Raw genomic sequence first — 17,603 nt, 5'->3', positions numbered from 1 at the left:
TATTTTATGCAGTTTTGTGTACTTTCTGTCGCTATGAGATTTTTTTACCGGTTGCAATTAATTTGGACTTGGAATTATCTTGGAATCGTACAATGAAACGATGTTTCAGAAAGATATCGCTGTGGGATAGAGAGAAAAATATAAAATAGTGAGTTGCAAACTTGGCGAACAATTTTATACAGTACCCACGCGTTATTTTTAAAGAGTCAGCGAAAAGTAAAAGATCGTCTAAATCGAACAGCTTTCTCAGAATATTTTCGTCCTTTTTTAAACCAAATTTGCAACATCAGTCATAAAAAATTTTTCGTTCGGGCACAACTGGACAGGCGAATGTTTTAATACAGAAAACGTATTATGTAAATAGTGGTTTGACGTTCGGTGGAACATCTGTGCCTCGAACTCCGTAGCGTGTAATATCGAAAATTACAGACATGGCGCAGCCTTTTGACGAGGGTCGGGGAAAGCTGAAGAAACTTCGTAGTACGTTATGTCATGTTCAATAGGGGAAACGTAAAAGAGTCGAAGCGGCCCCAATGTACTAGAATGCGGAGTTGAACGTGTTTTTTTTTTTGTTCGAAATAATAAAGGCGTAACTGGAGAGCATAGCAATGCGACGGAAAGCAGCAAGTTAATTGGAAATCGTTGCTGTAAGTAAATTACCACTTACGGTGTCTTCGAGGAAATTCCCTCGGTCGATATGTTTCAAAGGAGCAGCATTCGATGCTAAATTAGAGATTTTATTACAGTTAAGGAAATTCTTACTGAATTTATTTGTGAAAATGAACTTTCTAAGAATATCGGATGACTATTTCGTTAATTCGATACATTTCGATAACTAACGGATGATAAAATAAAATAGAAGACGATGTTGTAACAAATACGTAAACATGATACTAGTAATCATCGTGGCATGGTTAATAATATCGTGAACGCCTGAAATAAATTATATTTATTTTGCGGATTTCTGTTTGCGATCGATCATGCAATTTCCTGATCGTGATTTAATATATTGTGTATACAGACGAATTGTCTGATAATTTGTAGCTGAATATGATGGACTTAAATTGCTCATATAGTTCCGTATTCTGTCACGTATAAATTTTCTTCCCTTTTTTAAATCGTATTATCCACCGATTTATGCTTCGAGATATTCCTCCGCTTATGTCAATAAATATCCTATCTATCCTTTTTATCGTTCCTTCGGAGTTCAGTCTGAAACCGTGTCAGTTGTTTTACTCTTGTTTGACTCGGCTGCATGAGTCATTTAATGTACAATTTAATGTACAAACGATTTATTATTTGTTTGGCATAACTTTAATCTAGAATAGAATTCTGTTAATAGACTAGGGCTATCATAGAGCAATAAAGTAGATTATAAAGTGATATATTAAAAAAAAAAAAAAAGGATTCCTTTTTCTTGGTACCAAAAAAGAAAAGAACCAGTAGAACCAATTAGTTTTTTCAGTACAAAATGAGTTATCGTTTTTATCGAAAATTAGTCGGTCGCGCAAACTCCGTTTACATTCCAGCGAATCCATAGCACGCGTAGGACGGTCGAGGGAAACAACGTTAATTTCTAAATTACCTAACGAACGGGCTGGCGAATGAGCGTGGCGTATAATGGATATAACGCTCCGAGTTGGACTCTCATTGATCGTGCAACGAACCATCAATTTTTCAGAATTAATTTCGCTCGAATTTTACCGGTCGGCTGGAAAGTATGCAACAAATGTTTCACCTTCTCTGTACGCTGTCGAACGACGGCAGTTGTGCGTATGTATGGTGCGCGACACCTCTTCACCGACAAGCAAGTCGAGTGAAAGTACTCGGAATTCTTGTGGCCAGTTTGAGCCGAGGGTTCGCCTCTGAAGAGGCTTACGCAACGCGTATGGTAACAGGTGTATTACCTGTGTAATAACGTGGCCGCAGCTCGTTCACACTTACGTATCAGCTACGATGTTATGACGCGTGTAAAAATGTCGCGAACGCGAAGCTCTCGAATTACTTGTTATAGTAGAGTAGAGTAGAGTAGAATAGAGTAGCATCGAATCGAAAGAGACGGTAGGTCGCACGATTCGAGTCGAGATAGAAACGAGAAGTTGATCGAACCCTATGTCGAAGTATCGCGAGCGTATTACGGTCTATCGGTTCGGACAATTGGGACAAGAAATATTGAAATAGATGAAAAGAAAAATAATGGATAGAAGGGGTGTTGTCCTGACTTTGAGAGGCAGAAACAAGTAGCCCGAAGTGGGTTAAAAGATTTGAGTATCGTGAATTCGATTAAAGCTGTACCAAGACATATATAGTCCAGAGAATTGATTCGAGACCAAGAAACATTATGACTCATGGATTGGATTATAGAGATATAGAGATCATGGTTAAAAAGAAAGTATTTGTAATGGGTGAATTCAATTAGGTTTGTAAGGAGATATGGCACAGATATTGTGAATCGAGTCATACTTGAGACGGGAACATATTTGATGGATGCCGCAGTAAGATCTATGGAGTGCAAGGAATTGAATTAAAATTACGATAAGAAATACCGAAATACATAAACTGAATTAAAAATATGTAAATTGCTGATAAGGAAAAAGTTATCGTAGTAGGTGAATTAGGTTACAGAATTACAGTTATAGGGAATTATATCTTGTCAATATTATTCCTATTGCCAATTTTTATTTTTAATTCTACTCTCATTCGTCATATCCTACAGAATATAACGACAGACGAGAACGTGCAGCAACATTTCCCAAATAAATATCTAGAAACGCAAGTATTGCAAAAGATGCACAAGTATCGGAAGTAACGTGCGGAACATCAGCGCTCGTGCGAATCGAAATTACTTGCATCCTTTGACGATAGGATTTTTTTTCAGTCGAACGTGACATTCTAAGAGAGCGTGGTTACTCGTTGACACTCGCGATTGATTCCTGGTACATTACGTCTGTCGCATTATATCAATCGGCTGCTGCTTAAATTACTGGTTGTGCAAGGAATGCGTCTGAATCTCAGCCTACAAAGCGCATACCAACATCGACGTGTCTATTGAACGCTCACGTGCAAATTGCTACGCGATTGGATCGCCCGCGTTATTTTCCCAAGTAGTCGATGGATGTGTTCTAAGAATCGAGATCGAAAGAACTTGACGCCCAGAGAAATAACAGCGTTCTATCTTATTGCATGATAGGGATGAATAAATATCTAGTATAAAAAATGTGGTTGTAAATTGTTTGGCAATCGTAAGGAAATATGCGGTTGTTTGTGAATAAGATAATACGGTAAAAAAGTGTGTATCATAAATCTGTGTTTAATTTATGATATAAAAATAGCAAAGTTTCCATTAAGAAGAATATTTTACTTGCTATGTTTGTAACTGCGTATCTATTGTAGTATCCAGAATAAAGGAAACAGACATTAATGAAAAACAAAAACAAATATTCTTATTCCCCTATGTTATAACGCGCGTTCAACGTTGAAGCGATATCACTGCAATTAATATAGCCCTTAGAAAAGAAATGAAGAAGTACGTGTACAAAATCGACGGAAACAATGGGTGACTATACCGGTAACCGATGAAACACCTACAAGGCTAGACGAGCAAACATTCGAGCAAGCTCCTCGAGCGAAGAGCGATTAGAAACACCGTGACCAACGCTATTTCATTTCTCAGCTGTGTGGAATTCATGTTAACGAGTAATTGAATGTAAAGGGGCGTTCACGCAGACTGTCGCGCCACGGTCGAAGCATCAAAGAAGAAATATCTTCTGTGCCTGCGAGAATAGCGTTCAAATTGACGATCAAAAGGCCGAATTTATAATACTATAATTTATAGCAACGACAATTAATGGGCAGATTTGTATTTATGCGAAATGACAGAGTTTCTTCGTGTGGTCTCAAACGGCCAGGAACGATCATTTCTCGCTATGGTCAACGTTAATTTCAAATTAACGTTAATGATAATTGATGCTTACTTATCCCGCATCTGCGTAAAATTGCACAGACTCATTGTGCCTCGATAGCCATCGAAATCATTATCCTGGATTCTGGTGCGAATATTCGTTTCGATTTAATGCTTGTGACAATCGAGATCCGAGGCTGCTCTCTTTTTCGCATCGCGCACTTTCATCTCGAGTATGGGCTCTAAAGTTTAACTTCTTCAATCATTTTTCGATTTTCTGTATCGCAGATCTTAACGTTCCGTGTCTTTAATCATCAACCGGAATATAAGAGTACTTAGAAATATTGTTGTTATATTTATATTTAGAGGTAGGATCGCGTTAGTTATTACTTTATTATTCGGATGAAAAACACCACACTTCTCGGAGCCGAAAAACCTTTATTGCACACACTTGGAAGGGACACGAAGGAATGAACGAAAAGGAAGTCTTAAACTATCTATCTGGTCTATCGACCGTGTCTACTAATATCTTCTAGTTACTCCTTTTTGTAACTAGTCGTCAGCATATAGATGACGAGCGAGAACTCACGTTGTCATTTTCAACAAATATTTTAAATCGAAGCAGCAAAAATTCTCGCAGATTCCCTCGTGCTAAAAATTGTGTTAAAGAATTAGAAAAAATAAGATAATACATCATTCAAGAAATGTACGTTAATCAAGATTCTTTCAAAGATTACCAGAAGGACGAATGGTAGAAAAATGCAAGGTCAAATATTTCCTAGATGTATGCGATTGTACACGATGTATGCTTCGAACGTAGATTCTAAAAGATTTAGCAAGAATGCAGAGCCGATCGATTTACACGAGTGAAAGGATGAAGAACGTGTCTGCCACGCGTCATTGGTACGGAAAATGATGACTGTAAATAAACGTATGCCGCGTCTCGTGCGTGATTATTACTCGATACGAGATAAATATCTCACATGTAGTTGTTGAAAAGATTGGAGTTTCAAATTGTTAAGTATACGTATTTCTGAATTATGACAAAAACCATTACGCCTTGAAGAAAAAATTTACTCACGATTTATAGACAAGAATGGAATTTCGTATTACTTACCTACATCCAGTTATTAATGATAGAGCGATTGCGATAATTGCCGCATTAATATAGCAAGCGGACTAACGTTCTCCTTATTTACTTGTATAGAATTAGTAAAACTAAAACGGCCCGACTGAGAATAGATCTAAAAAATTGTGTTTAATGTTACTTCATAATCGTTGTTCGCAAAAGTGGAGTAGCTCTGTTCGAAAGAGCGAAAGAGTGAAAATAGAAATGCGTTGTTCGCCGTGTTTGGCGAGCGTTCCGCTTAAGTATCACGGGTATTTCAACATCCGTGAAACTTCCTCGTAGATAAAGGAAAACAGATCGATCAATTAAACGTAATTAACCGGTATAGATATACGTTTCGGTTAGAAAGAGTTTTTCGAATAGGAGTGATATATCACGCGAGAAACGCAGATAACAGAAATTGCTGATAGGTTAGCGACGAAATAGATATTATTCGCTCCTTCTATGCCATTCTTATCGATCGGACAAATGGAAAGTTCGATTAGTTCCGCGTTCGACCCGATACAAATTTCTACACTCCGCTGTAGTAGAGAAAAATCCTTATCTGCTAATGATATTTTAAAAGCAGCACATGGAAAACTGACAGCCCTGTTTAGACCGCATTCTACAAAAAGTTATTGCAAATATGTAGTCAGTTCCAAGGTGTTAAGATAAATCTGTGGCATGTGGAAGAATTTCTAAATATGTTGCGTAAATTGAGATTGAAGAGGATAAATATGATATAAGTGAATTCCGCGCTAAACTATTTATCTTGACATGCAGTATTTAAAGACATATAGGACGTTTCATACTATTACACATATTATCTTTTTAGCTATTGAAAATGCGAATTGTTTTTCATTTAAAAGTATATCTACTATTTATTTCTGTTTTATTTTTACCAATCAATTAGACACGCGTTCCAAAATGCGTTTAACGATAAGTATTATGTATATTTGAATGTTAATCTTGCGCGCAAACTTCGAAGCTACCCTGTATACACTTTTACAATGCAGGCTGCAATTTTCCCGCGTAAAAGCATCTCCTTGGAGAAAGATGATTACATAGACGGTTATACGAGCACCCGAGCAGGATAGAAATTCGATGACGTTCTACTTAACATCCACTTGGAATAAAGGATTGAACTTCCGCGATAAAATCTCGTTAGGTTTCTCCTATGTTTAGAAATTTCTCGTTGGGGTCAACCACGAAGCAGCATCTTTGCCGTTCTATGAACCTAGTTATTATGCTGGCGATTTTAAAGGCGAGTAAAATTTTTGGCTTATTTTTCGTCAAGTATGACGTGAAAAACTGGAAAAATCGAAAGAATTTCCGTGACGCGAGATTTCTCCCTATTAGAAACCTGGTTCGAGTTAAACACGTTACGCTATTACGATTTCTTTATTGTTATTGCGTGAAACGAAAGGAATTTTGAAATAAGCATGCGTACATACAAACTCGCTTCATAGATGTATTTAAATAGAATTTAATTCTGTCATCGTTTCTAACGACAAAAATTAGTCGTATTAGTCCACGTTAGATTTCTTCCGCGATGATCCCGGAAGCGATGCTCCTCGATCACGAAGTCAGAGTGGTAAATCAAGCGTTCGAACTTGGAAGCGATCCGTTCTCTTCCGATCTCATCTGGCCTGGGACGCGTCTGAATGTGATTGATCCCCTACGAGGCGCGTACGGCACTCACTTCTCCGACGATGATCTCTCTTCTCCAAAGGCTGGTTGTCAGCTCGCGCGAGTATATACGTGTTCTCGCGTCAGTTGACTCGGCACGTGCGTTACGTGAAATCGTGTAATAAGATTCCCCCGATGGCACGATGGTGCATTGCAGTCGCACAGCAGTGGGAGCCACCGCAAGGACTTTCTCCAGCCTGAAGCGTAGTGCGTCTCGTAAGTTTCTTCGTAAGTTTGGTAGTTCGCCCTCAAACTCGAGACCCGACCCATCTGTGTCTTCCTTTCTTTTAATCTTAATTTTAATTGTTGTCGCTGATGTACTCGGGCTTCGTGGTTTTATCGGTGCGCCTCGATAAAGCTAAGTTCGATTTTGGTCTGCGGTCCGGCGTAACCTGATGGAGGATGATGGTTAGGTGTTGCTTGTTGAAAGATTTTATGCGCGTTTCTCGGTCAATCGAGAGGAGACCTTGGTCCTGGGAAACGAGCGTTTTGAAATCGCTGTTAACCTCTACGCGATATGCCTGTATGAGATATAGATGTGCAGGTACCGTATGCTTATACGCCGATTCCGATACTGTTCGTTTAATAGGGTGGTTCAGATTTGGCAGTACAAAGCGTTTCTTACGCGTATAATTAATGAGTGATGTTACTATTTCTTTGCGAGTTATATTCAATACGTCGCGTAACGAAGATATCGTGACATGATTATCAAGACTGGGAGAAGCAGTAGTACAAGTATCAATAGCGTATGAAGAAATCGGCAGAAACCGAGAAGAAAATTTCTGGTTTACGTAACTAGTCAGAAAAATTTTTTCCCTTCGTATGTTGATTGATGGCGTTCTTAATGGCGATGAGTCCAGACAGAAAAAAGTCATTTTTCATCCCATCAATCGATTGGCGGTTTTCGAGATTCATACCTTGGTGTACCTAGCTTTCTTGATGAAACGGAACAATTTATCATTATAAATTAACAACGAGAATGTTTAGAATTGCATTTCAGGTAGCAGGAAAGAAGAAACGTCCCGTTTAATTTAGATATACAAGGTTCTCGGAACATTATTTGCAAGAATTCTTAACAAAAGATATTCTTACACCCAATAGAGAGATTAAATATTTTATCTTGATTAAACCAATTATTTAATATATAACACGAATTAAACTTACTTATTCCGATTTAAGTCGAGCGAAAGTTTACTCTCGAGTCGAAAAGATGGTTTAATTACACGCATTGTTTCAGAAACTAACCGATGCGGTGCAACAATGGGTTGATTTTCACTCGTGTCGAAAAATTATGTTCAAAGTTATTGGAAGCGAGGAAAGAAGTAGGACCGAAAGCAAGATATAAATCCAAAACTCGAAAGTGGTCACTCTCGGTTAATTGGCCAAATAAAACGATACTTTTGGTGACTTTTGAAAGTTTTGATTAATGTGATTTTTTCTGTACAACGAGGAAATCGTAAAACACTCGAAAATAAAACGTCAATTAGCAACACGTGAAATCGAATCTGCCGAGTATAAAAGTAATGATCGATATCTCATTTAGGAAAGAAATTTTATTGCCGATTAACTGTCACAATTCCTACATTTTATTAACGTCGTATTTTACCGTTCCATCTTCCTTCTCCTAACTATCGTTTCTCGTTTAATGGAAACCGAACAGTGGTGCGACGTAGCGATCCGAATCTACGTAAAATTTGGAAGCAGTTTTTGAAGAAAAAATATCACGTAAAATGCTTTTTCTCCAAATTTTTGAAAAATTCCATGCATTTCAATAAATAGATTTCTAATCCACTAAAGGTTACGTGATCAAACTTTTAGAATATTCACAGGCTCGAGTTATTATACCTAATTAGTAAATGCAGACTCCGTTGTTTTCAATTACTTTCCAACATCTTGCCTAGAAATTTTCGAACGCAATGTGTGACACATCCAAAAAGGCTACAAATGATTTTAAATACTTAATTACTCCCCTACCGTTCTCTTTCGAGTGAGAACGATATAATTTCTCGTGAGCCGGCGATTGTTGAACATGTCTAGTGAGAGAGGGGAAGTGGAGGATAGCCGAGAAATTTTCATTTTCCATTTCACAACTCGCCTCGTCATTCATCATTCTTAACCATTAGTTCCGTCCATTCGCATCGCGTATATGAATATTTAACGAAAGCGTTCTCGAGGCTCGAAACCAGCCGATTCGGCTTATCCTTTCATCGTGGCCGGTCGCTTGCCGTGTTTCTAAGGTACTTTGGCATTCGCCAGAATTTCAAAAAGGAAAGCTCCCTTTTAATAACGATGAAAACGGATACGCTCTCTTCGATACAAATAGAAAATTGCAATCTAACCGGGTTCTCTGTCGCGTATAATTGCTTCCGTGCACATAAAATTTCTTTGCGACGATCAATACATATCAATATCAATACATACGATCAAAACCGCGAATTAGTACAACATAAAGCTCCTGGCTTCGGTACCATTTTGTTTGCCACGACAGGTGTACGAGTAGCGAAGATATTCGAGAGAGCTCGCGCGTACATCGTTTCCCTCACTTTTTACCATGAAATGTTCCATAAATGTTTTAACAACGTTCGTTGTAAATTGGCTTTTAATAGTTACTACTGACTTTCGCTTAAAGTAGACATTGTAGACGTAATTGTAATTTCAGTCACGAAGAATCGTAGGTCTACGGTATATTTCAGCGAAGATGCAGCTTCCTTCTTTCTCCAGCATGTTTCTGTCAACAGCCAGTCAATTGTTACGTGCTTTCTCTTGCACGTAACTATGATTTCTAAATCTTGTACGATGAATAAAAGATGTACTCGCTTGATAGATATCCTTCCGCTCGTTTTGAAAAGTAAAAGAAATTCGAATCTTTTATTCTAGCTTTCCGTTTCTTTATTGAGATACGAATTAACGCTTGGGCTAGCACGTAATTCAAAAGTAGTTACTTTCAACGTCGGCTATCTAGCCTGTCAAATATAGTCACAAAATGTTAATTTAAACCGGCAACAGCGTCGATCGGTTAAAAGCCTACTGTCGTACGCAATTATAATTGGCGCGACGTATTCCGGTCGAAAAAGGGTTTCGGCCCTGTCCAAAGATCTGGCATGTCGATTTCGCGGCCGCTGCCGGTTCCGTGGCTTGCGATCTCGCGATGAGACCGGTCACACGTCGACCAATAGACACGAGGAACACGTCTTCGAGTGTCTGACAGGTGGTTTCTGCGCGAATTAACGACTCTTTGCGGTTATCTGGCGCACGCGTTAATTAGGGGGCCGGGGCGTCCGACACGGGTTTTCTTTCCCGTTGGAACGAGAGTTTAACTCGTCGACGCGTCCATAAAAAACAAACGTGCAGCCTGTAGAAGGATACAAGAATCGATCTTGATGCGCCGGTCTCTCTTCGTCGTCGAACGATGATCAACGATTGTTGTCCTCGAGGAAGCTCCGCAAAGCCGAGAACTTTTGGAATAAAGAATACTGATTCAGGTGTTCCTTTAGATGCTCTAATCCCTGGACCGAGGTATGTTGTTGTAAGGGATAAGACTGTGTCGAGATTTGATTGGTTTGGAGCAGATGCGATGCGTGTTTACATGGCGTTTGCTCAATGTCTGCTGAATTTCTTTACTCAATTAATGTTCCTTTGCATTCTCATACATAGACGGTACCATATTTGTATATGTGGTAGTGTCACCGTCAATAGCATGTATTCCTTCCAATGGAAATTCATTTCCTAATTTGCACTAAAATCCGAATATAGCAAGAGCAAACGGTATTTAATTGTCTACTTTATCAAAAGTAACTTAAATTTAGAAGTCATACTATTGTATAGCGATTGAAAACAATACGTAATTGTCATTTGGGATCTGTGAGCTCCTTCTAAAAATAATTGGTGTTTACTCGAAATATCAGGTTCTCCAGTTCAAGTGAAATTTACGATCATGTCACTATCCACGCCCTTAGTCACAACAATATCGATGAACTGTCTGATATAAAGCGAAACAATGAGAGATTCTTCGCGCTCGTAACAAGAACTAGTCTCAAGAGAGCTTTCTTACGAGACAGGGGAAGCCTTTTAATCGATACGAGTCGGGTTATCGCGATCTAATCAAAAACCTTCATGGACTAAGAAAGTATCCGTTACTATTTGGAATTATGAAATATAAACAGTATAAATTAGGTAGGATACATAACTATATGTATCTATGAGAATAAATAATTAATTCTCTCTTAATTCGTATCAATTATTTCTAACGCACTTACATAGTTCTACGATTTAACGCTACCGATAAAAAGATATTTCACTTACATTCTAAATATACAGAGTAAAATTGAATTCATTCATCGCAAACTATTATCACTGTTGAAATTGGCTAATTAAATTGAAGATACACTGATTTTGATAAAGATTTCACGGCTTGATTAACCGTCCTTTTAATGGATAATCAACGATCGTTAAGCAGTGTATAGCAGCTTATTCCGCAAAACTAATCGTTTTCCATTAAGCCGCGTGTAAGATCGAATGCAACCCGAATGCCGCGGCTTCACCTATTTTAGATGGTCTTCGATTATTTGCATTACAATTCGAGACATCGACATTCCGTTTCACCCGATTCAATTTTATTGTTTCGTCGATGAAAATCGCAGATGCAGGAATAGCTATATACCGCTGTTAGCCATCAATTTATTTACTCACATATTTAGTTACCGATTATTAAAACCGGTTGAATCATTTCTACACGAACGAATAAAAATGGTAACAGCTTCGATTTTCACAAATTTTTTCACCTACGTTTCATTTGGTTTCCCGCAGACTGTATGTTTGTCGCGATTCAGATATTTTTGAAAACGCGGAGGCCCTCTTAAAGAAGCGACGCAATCTGTCGATTGTGCGACGCAAGTTACAGTGCGTGGATGTTCACGCGTCGCAGACACGATACACACGTCGACAGGAACGAAAAAACCGCGCATGAATTAATTTCGTGCCTGGAGTTTGCGAGCGAAGAATCTGACGTTTTGAATGCACGCGCCGTTGCTCCGCGAAATCGCCGCGACGAACATGGCAACGAAAGGGGATTGAAACCGACAGTTCGTCGGCGGTACCACGCGAGCGTGTTCATAATTGAAAAGCAGAAAAATGAAAATTGAAAGTGCCGGGCCATTACGGCAACCGAGGGAACGGCGGTTGTTCGGAGTTTTCTCTTTACTCTTGGCAACGGTTCATCCCGCGATCACGTAAAATGCAATCTACATTGTGATCGATAATGTACTCCTTAATGAAACGTCGGGATGAATCAGATAGCTCTTTGACGGGCCTTGCAGCCATATTTTAACGATGTTACAGGAAACTCTCTCGTGCTTTATGTGCTCTGCGAAATGTACGGCGTTTAAATTTAATTTTTTTTTACATCTTTTATGTATCACCGCTTTGAATCAAGAATTTCTTATGGTACAACACACCGTGTAATATAAATTGATTGTTTCTTTCAAACGATATAAACGAAGAAGAAACAAGGCAAAACGATTACTTTTCCAGACCAATGATCGTCCATTTACCAAAAGGACCGATCCAATGAATCGAGCTATTATCCAGCCGGTAAATCCGCATCTTCTCTCGGTACCTACTGCTGTCAATGAGCGTCGCGCGCAATATCGCATTCGTTACGGTTGAGCAAGATTATTTTGCTAAAAATCGATGGAACGATATATGTAATTTAATAGCGACAACGTAAGAAACGCGGCTGGTGACGGATGTCCGATGATCGTAGACGATCTCTCGATGTGCATCTTGTTAACATTGAAGGAACCTCTTCCTGAACGTTGGTTTTGTTGGTAAAATCAGGTCACTTTCACTGCAAAACGGTTTAATTTACGAAATTTAATTTACGAAGAAAGAGCCGGAGCAAGACAAGACCGGGGGAAGAATAAGGAGGTCGACGCGATACGGCACGGCGCGATGCGGCCTTCCTTCTCGCTCATCCAGCTAATTGACTGCGTAGAAATACCAATGTTACGAGAGTTACGAGAGTTGGCGACTTCTGTAATTGTAAGAAGGAGGTCATAAAGTACGCTCCGGGTTAAATGGAAGTTCGTAAGTCGAGGGAGGATACGAATTCTTCTTTATGCGGTAATAGCGAGACGAGCTTAATCGTTTAATTGCCAATTTCTTTACCGCCTTTCGACATTTTAAACTATTATTGCGTGCTGCTTTCATTAGAGATTTAGTCGCTTTATTTGGCTATACCGCATAAGAAAGTTTCCTGATATATTACAAAGATGGAACTTCGACTCACGAGATGCCTGGTTCTAAGAATCGTCAAGAATAAATAGAAACCAGTTCGTGAGGTATCTCGTTCGCGAGGTGAGAAATCTCGATTAATAATCGAAGAACGTTTATTATACACCGCAGTACGCTGGGGAACGGAAACGAGAAAAGAGCAGAGTGGGGCGAGTTGCGTGGGAGGGTTGCAGGAACGGGACGTTCACACCGAGAAAGACGTTCTGCCTCGTCTCTTTCTGCCGGGAGTTCCGTTGACCGTTGCCTTGTGTCTCTCGGCTGTGCATTAGACTCCTGACCGTACAACCAGAGGACCTTGGTGAAGGAAAATAAATAATAGCGAGCGGCCTTCGTACCCGACCGCGAGGAGAGAAGTTAATTGCTCTCCATGCAGCCGCGCTACCGCCGCGCCGCGCCGTTCGAAAATAATATCTTGCGATCGCCGTAATGCCCCTATTACACGGGACGTTTCCACGGCTGCGATCTCCTATTTTTGACCGTCGCTTTTCCCTCGTTTTCGTCGAGTTCGATAGCTAGTGCAACTATTATCGTCCACATCGATACGGTTGTCAAATACTTTACTTGGTTAAGCTACACTAATAGGTTAATGTAAAACAGAGATACCCGGACAATAAACTCGAACGTTAATAACGTAATTTCGTAGTTGCGTTATAGTACCAACTCGATCATGTCACAATGATGATACGCGTTTCAAAACCGCTTATTGGCTAAAATTTCTTAATTATGGTCGAACAATTTTATAGATTCTTCGGTCGTATAACGAAGTTTAAGTATATGTACATAGAGAATTCGGAGAGAATAACGGAAGAATGCAGTGAGTTTTTCGTTTATTTGTTGCAATTGCAAGTTATGGAGAACGTTGAATTCGTTCTTGCGTCAAAGTGGAAGATTTTCAATAGAGTCTTCTAAGCTAAACCTCAATATCGAAAAACGTTGGAGTTGCAAACATTCGCTCCCATTTAATAAAAGGCGACGTTTAGATAGTGCGATAGTAGCGTTTTATCGCTTTCAAGTTATTCGAATTGTTGAAACTTCTTGTTTAAAGTTTTGTAAAAGATGCATAAAATGTTATTATAAACTTAATCTTTTTTAATAAAAGAAGTCGTATACATATAAAAAACGCAAAAGGGTTAATTTTACAGATACAAGTGTGCGAAAACCGTGTACAGAATTCATGAGAGATTCTCTTTTAATTGCCTCATTTACGATACTCCAATTAGAGCAGTGTACATCGACGAAATATTAATAATCCTGAGATTGCTGGTGGCTTCGTGTCGGTCTCGTGCTCGTATCATTGCATTCGACACGACCTTCGAAGTGCATTGAATAGGTTCTTGCTCTCTCTAGCTGTATGACGAAGCTTACACGAGTGCACGCTCCAACAAGAGAAACAGCCGGCATGGAACAAGTAAACGAAGGAAAAAGTCGAGGAAAAAGTTCCAGTATATTCCGTGTCATCGTCCCGTTGAGCGAACTTTTCTAGATCTCGCTTTTCCTATGGTTTCAATTTCCGCGGAAACGCGTATCCATGGAAAATCATGGCAAATTGCTGGCGACGCGTAATATTTTTACAAGTAGTCTACGATATTTACGTCGGGAGTTAGATTTTATTTTTTTGCATTTTTCGGTTGTCTTCTTGCTATCTCTCCAATCGGATTGCAATCAACCATAATATTTGTTCTGATCAGAAAAGGAAAATCCTGTTATAGAGATTGAACAAACATCGATGAAAAAAGCAAAGTATGACACATCTACGGGAGACAACGGTTATTTCTTCCGGCTATGGTTTTTCTACTTTCCACGTAGGTTCCTCTTTTTTTCGTTTAAAGTATTCGGTGAACTACGCTCTGAAACACGAGTACGTATATAACGCGCGCGTTATTCTTCCGAACGAATTTGATCGCTATGATTCGAATCGGTCGGTGATTTATATCGAGTTCATCGTTGCCTCCCATTGAATCGCAAAAAACCACGATGTATTGGCTGCGTCCAAGAGGATTGAACGGTAAATCGTACTTGGAAAGTTACGGATCGAAGCGCATTCGCTAGTATATTGTAACGAATACGGCCTCTTTGTTGCTGTTTTTACGTGACTGTTGGTTTTTAGGGGAAGCTAAATTTCAAGGTAGCTCGCGTTCATGAACAGGAATTTGACCTGCGATCGATGCCAAGCGTTACACGTGACCGTTACTTCAAATCGAATGCTATAAAGATTGAGTTACGTTTATCGTTTTACGATAAAAACTAGATGAACCGATTGGTTTCATAATATATTCAACGTTTCAAATTAGAGTATCAATTTTCGAAGAAATTAATTGAAATATATTTGATATTCCTAATTGTATAATTTTACATTGATTCCACACCGAAACTAATCCTCAGGAACATGTGGATTGGATTCCAGGTGGCAGAATGTTTAAACGGTTGTCAAAATCAAGGCGCCATAGTGCTGACGACGTGGCCCTTTCGTTGTCGAGCCCGACGACCCTGGACGAGCCACCGGGGACGTCGACGCCGCGGGACAACTGTCAGAGCATCAGCCCAGCCGCCCTGCTGAGGGTTTCGAGGACGAAGTACACCAGGAGAAGCTGCGGGGACGCGAGCGCCATGCAAGCGTTGCTCGCCACTAAGCAGGAACAGGAGCAAGACGTCGCCGAGGCCGATTATCAAATGGTCACGGCCGTTCCTGCGTTCATCGTCGAACACGAGCCCGAGAAACAGCGTGGTAAATATTTCCGTACGATAATAAAACGAACAAAGTTAGGGTAAAATAGAAAAATTTGCTATTGACAGAGATAAATTACAGTAAAAAGTATTCGCTTTTCCTTGTGAAATGCATAACGATATGTAAAATGAGGTGGCGTAAAAAATTTCAAAGGCTACGTAGGTTACATGAGAAGCAAGATCGATCATTTTCAACAATACATATTCCTTGTCATTTTGTATTTATTGAGTATCTCGCGGCAAACAGCGTATCTATCGCTGCAGGTTTCGACTTATTTCACTCTTCTTTTCGATGTTGTAATTGCGAACAATCTTAGGCATGAACATCGTAGCGAAATCGACGCTGTAATTTTGTCAGCAATCAAACAAATTATGATTCATGTTGACGACTCGGTATAAGTAGTCAATGACGCGATTTACAATACATTTAACGAAATCAGAGGTTCATAATTACCCATAGGGACAATTAAACGCCATCGGTTTTCTCGTGTTAACAAGCGTTTAGCTATCGAGGACGCGTTTAACGACTGTTACGTTTCCTCATAGTTTCAAAATGTTACGAATAAAGAAGAAATAAATGAGGCAGCGAAGAGGCATTCTTTTATAGCTTTTATTAACGTTTTAGTAAATTTTATAATAAATCATGCTTTATGTTTTTGACGTAAGTTTTTAAAGAATATCGTGCATCTAATTTCCTGACAAAAGTTACATCGATGTATTAAGAGATTACAGAATTTCTCGATTCGCTCTCCATCTTCTCCTACCTTATCACAACGAATACTACATAAAATCTTCATTCATTGTCACCGTCGCAGGCAATGACACCGTTTTAAACCATCGAAACGTGTCTGGAACGCATAATGTCGTCATCACTCATCGGCTTTCTAAACTCGCGACGAATAGAAGGAACGTTTCGGCTATTTTTCTTCGAAAAATGTAGAGTTACTCGTAGGATTGTTCTTCCTGAGAGGCACGAATCCGCGAACCCGACTCGCGATCCTCGCTCCGCATCGATCGAGCGATTTCACCTAGACAGGCATCTTTAATTTTTTCGACTTATCTCACGACCTCCATGTGTCGAAGGAGCGAAATGTTTGTTACATAGAGGAATGCGGGTTAGGTTGCATCACGATGGACAACGGTTGCGCAATTTATGAATTATTATAGCGCGACCACAGGATGCGCGGAATACTCGAAGTTCATTCAGGTGCAATTAATAAGCATAATACGTGCTATCATAATACTAAGAATATGATACTCTATATGAGTACAGCAGCTAATGTTTCGAAGTAACAATGCAAATCTAACCTGGAAATATTCTACGGCGATGATTTCGTGTACTATGCTTGTAGATGAACGGAAATGACGTCTATTGTGATGCATTCGAACAGACTAGCAAGGTAATGGTTTCAACGTACAAAATTTTCTTGTTGTTAAAACACATATTGTGCAATTATCCGGATCAATCGTTTTCCTTGTGCAAAGTAACTTTGGCTAGCAATCTTAGTTCTAGCTCTTTTACATTAATATCATAGGTAGATTACTGCTTTCTGCTGCAGTAATCATAGACCGTAGTGAACTATCTATTACCTAGGTTTACATTTTCCTCAATTTGTGTCTATTTTTGATATCTTTCTTATCGGTGTTATTAGAAACTGTTAGCTTTCCATATCGCGTATTATAATTTTGACTAATTTAAAAAATTCGAGTTTAAAACAGTCTCACGCAGCAGGAATATGCTGTCAAACTTGTCCGTTACAATGAACGTTACAAGTTTAGATAATTCGATGTTTACAAATAATTATTAATGTGCAGTCGGTGGTTATGAAAGATATAAATTGGTTTAGCGTACAGAATTACAGTGGAATGTATTATTTTAGGTTCTTCTAG

General features: G+C 39.2%; 1 protein-coding gene across 2 annotated transcripts in view; it reads left to right on the top strand.

Moving 5' to 3' along the window:
• LOC117210996 overlaps positions 1–17,603 on the top strand; it is an 80,106-nt gene that overhangs the window by 49,354 nt on the left and 13,149 nt on the right. For both annotated transcript variants that reach the window (XM_033454520.1, XM_033454519.1), the window contains one exon: positions 15,394–15,714. In XM_033454520.1, coding sequence (XP_033310411.1) covers positions 15,402–15,714 — 313 coding nt within the window. In that variant the 5' untranslated portion in view covers positions 15,394–15,401. The remainder of the gene's footprint in view (positions 1–15,393; positions 15,715–17,603) is intronic.

The sequence above is a fragment of the Bombus bifarius genome, unplaced genomic scaffold (genome assembly GCF_011952205.1).
Source record: "Bombus bifarius isolate JDL3187 unplaced genomic scaffold, Bbif_JDL3187 scf7180000008214, whole genome shotgun sequence".
NCBI classification, from domain to species: domain Eukaryota; kingdom Metazoa; phylum Arthropoda; class Insecta; order Hymenoptera; family Apidae; genus Bombus; species Bombus bifarius.
The sequence above is the reverse complement of the archived record's forward strand: the minus strand, read 5'-3'. Positions and strand labels throughout refer to the sequence as shown.